This window comes from Eurypyga helias, unplaced genomic scaffold (genome assembly GCF_000690775.1).
Source record: "Eurypyga helias isolate BGI_N326 unplaced genomic scaffold, ASM69077v1 Scaffold49780, whole genome shotgun sequence".
NCBI classification, from domain to species: Eukaryota; Metazoa; Chordata; class Aves; order Eurypygiformes; family Eurypygidae; genus Eurypyga; species Eurypyga helias.
This window is the reverse complement of record NW_010227300.1, coordinates 1-2346: the sequence shown is the minus strand read 5'-3', so window position 1 is coordinate 2346 and position 2346 is coordinate 1. Positions and strand designations below refer to the sequence as shown.

At 59.2% G+C, this 2346-nt stretch overlaps 1 protein-coding gene across 1 annotated transcript; it reads right to left on the bottom strand.

Annotated features, from left to right (window-relative positions):
- Window positions 1–24: 24 nt before the first annotated feature.
- Window positions 25–1074, bottom strand: LOC104512656 (solute carrier family 2, facilitated glucose transporter member 1-like; the record flags this gene model as incomplete). Its single annotated transcript, XM_010155720.1, has 3 exons — window positions 25–187; window positions 510–750; window positions 914–1074. Coding segments are annotated over 3 exons (565 nt in total), but the record flags the coding sequence as incomplete, so codon positions are not given.
- Between the last annotated feature and the right edge of the window lie 1272 nt (window positions 1075–2346).

Sequence of the window (2346 nt, the reverse complement as noted above, 5' to 3'; positions counted from 1 at the left end):
CAAACTTGCTGAGGGTGCACTCACCACTCTTGGCTTTGTTCTCCTCGTTGCGGTTGATGAGGAGGAAGCGGGGGCTCTCAGGGGCAAAGGGCAGGATGACGCATTGCAGCAGGGCAGGGACGAAGATGAACCCCAGGAGCAGCGGCCAGAGCGAATCGTTTCCCATGATCAAGTCCAAACCAAACACCTGGGGACAAGAAAGGTTGAGCCACCCCCAGCTCTGGTGGGACCCAACTCCACCGCTCGTGCGCGGGCTGGACACCCGGAGGGACATGGACAGCTGTGTTGCTTCCAACAGACATCATATCCCAGTGCTGTCCATCCCAAACCTTCCCGTCTCACAGCATTCCCGCTCCTCCGGAGCTCCAGGTCCATCCCCCCAGCCCCACCTGAATGGCAGCGAAGATCCGCACCACGGGCGAAGCTCTGTGCTGCTGCCCTAAACCCCGCCGACCCCATCAGCAGCAGAGAAGGGGGAACCCCATCGCAGCCAGCTCCTCGGCACTTACTTGCGCGATGAGGATGCCCAGGACGATGCCGAGCTGGTGGAAGGTCCCCAGCGCGCCGCGCAGCGCAGTGGGCGACACCTCGCCCACGTACATGGGCACGAAGCCGGTGGTGAGGCCGGAGTAGAGGCCGATGATGAAGCGGCCAAGGATGAGCATCTCGAAGGAGAAAGCCATCTTGGAGAAGCCCATGAGGACGGCGGACACGAAGGCAAGGACGTTGGACATCAGCATGGAGTTGCGCCTGGGGAGGGGAGGCAGGAGGGCGGTGAGGGCCGGGGGCTCAGGGAACCCAAACTTCACGTCTCGGCAGGAGGGAGGTGCCCAAAGCCACCCCCCTGGGACTCCGGGGTCGGTGAGGCCACGCAGCCCCCATTCCATCGAGGGCCACCGCACTCCGTGCTCACCGTCCAAAGCGATTGACGAAGAGCCCCACGGAAAAGGATCCGATCATGCCTCCAACAGAGAAGATGGCAACGGAGAGGGACCAGAGAGTGGTAAGGGTGGCGGGGCTGATAGGCTCATCGTATCGGTACAGCCAGGTACGGTTGTAGAAGTCCTCAATCACCTGCAAAGGGGGGTTGGGGGAGGGGAAGAAACAAAGCCAGGGGTTAAAACTGCCCCCATTTCATCCGAGCCACTGGTGTTATGAACTGCCGGGCCTCAGCCCAGCCACCTCCAGACCCTTGGTCGGCAGCGCGGCTCACAAGACAGTGCGTCACGGGGCCGGGAGCTGCCCCGCCGGCGGCTCGGCTCCAACCCAAGGGAGGAAACCTGATGGGATGCACTGGGGAAATGCAGCCAGACGGGTTCTGGTCACACCCTGCCGAGGCTTGGCATTACCAAAACACCTCTTTCACCGCCGTGGAGAGGTCACGCTCCTTCCCGGGGCGCGGGAGGTGCGGAGGGATGCCTCCATCCCCAGAGGAGAAGCAACAGGAAGGGGAGCAGGTAGAGGCGCTGGAGGAAGGCAACAGGGTCAGCTGATCATTCCCAAACCCTCAGACACTGCCTTGAATTCCATTTTTAGGGGTTTTTTTTCCCTGCAATACTTCCACAACGCAATTATTTCCGCTAAAATTCCACGACGCTAACGCCCAAGGCGGGCGCTGGCTGTTCACGACCGTCTTTGCACAACACCCTTTTTCATACATTTTATACATTTCTCCACATATTTTTTTAAGCCAGCTTAGTAAATAAATACTTGAAGAAGCTGGGGGTCACCACCACCCAACCCAAAAAGCCAAGGGCGCAGTACCACCAGCCATGGTGGGAAGGGGCAGAGGTTTCGTGCCAACAGGGGAAGCTGCCACTGGGCACCAAAGACCTCGCTGCTCCCAGGGGCTTTGCACATGCTCAGCTCCCTGGGAAGCATTTGCACGATGGCACTTCTTTTCCTAGATTCCCTACTTTCCTGACAGCCTCCAGCTCGCTCCCCTCGGAGCTGGAATAAGAAGTAATCTAAATGATGGCGGATGCCGCAGCACTCGGCTGAGCTACGCTGAGCCCTGCTCCGGCTTATCAAAAATGTAACACCCAAACCCCGCTCCAGGCCCCCTTTCCTCCTGGAAAAAAAGGATGGAGGAAAAAACCCACCAGGAGCTGGTTGTTGGGAGAGGAGGAGATGAAAAATCACAAGTTTCAATTGAGAAGCATGACAAAAAATAATCGCATTTCCCAAAAACTGGGGGTTTTCTCCCTCTCTCGCCCTCACTTCATCTCAGCCGAGTGCGTTCTGCCAGCCCTCGCCCAGTTCCGGGCCGTCCCCCCATGCACTGCGTCTGCAAACAGGGGGCTGCCGTCCCGGCGGCGGGGAGGACGGCATCAGGGCCACGCAGCC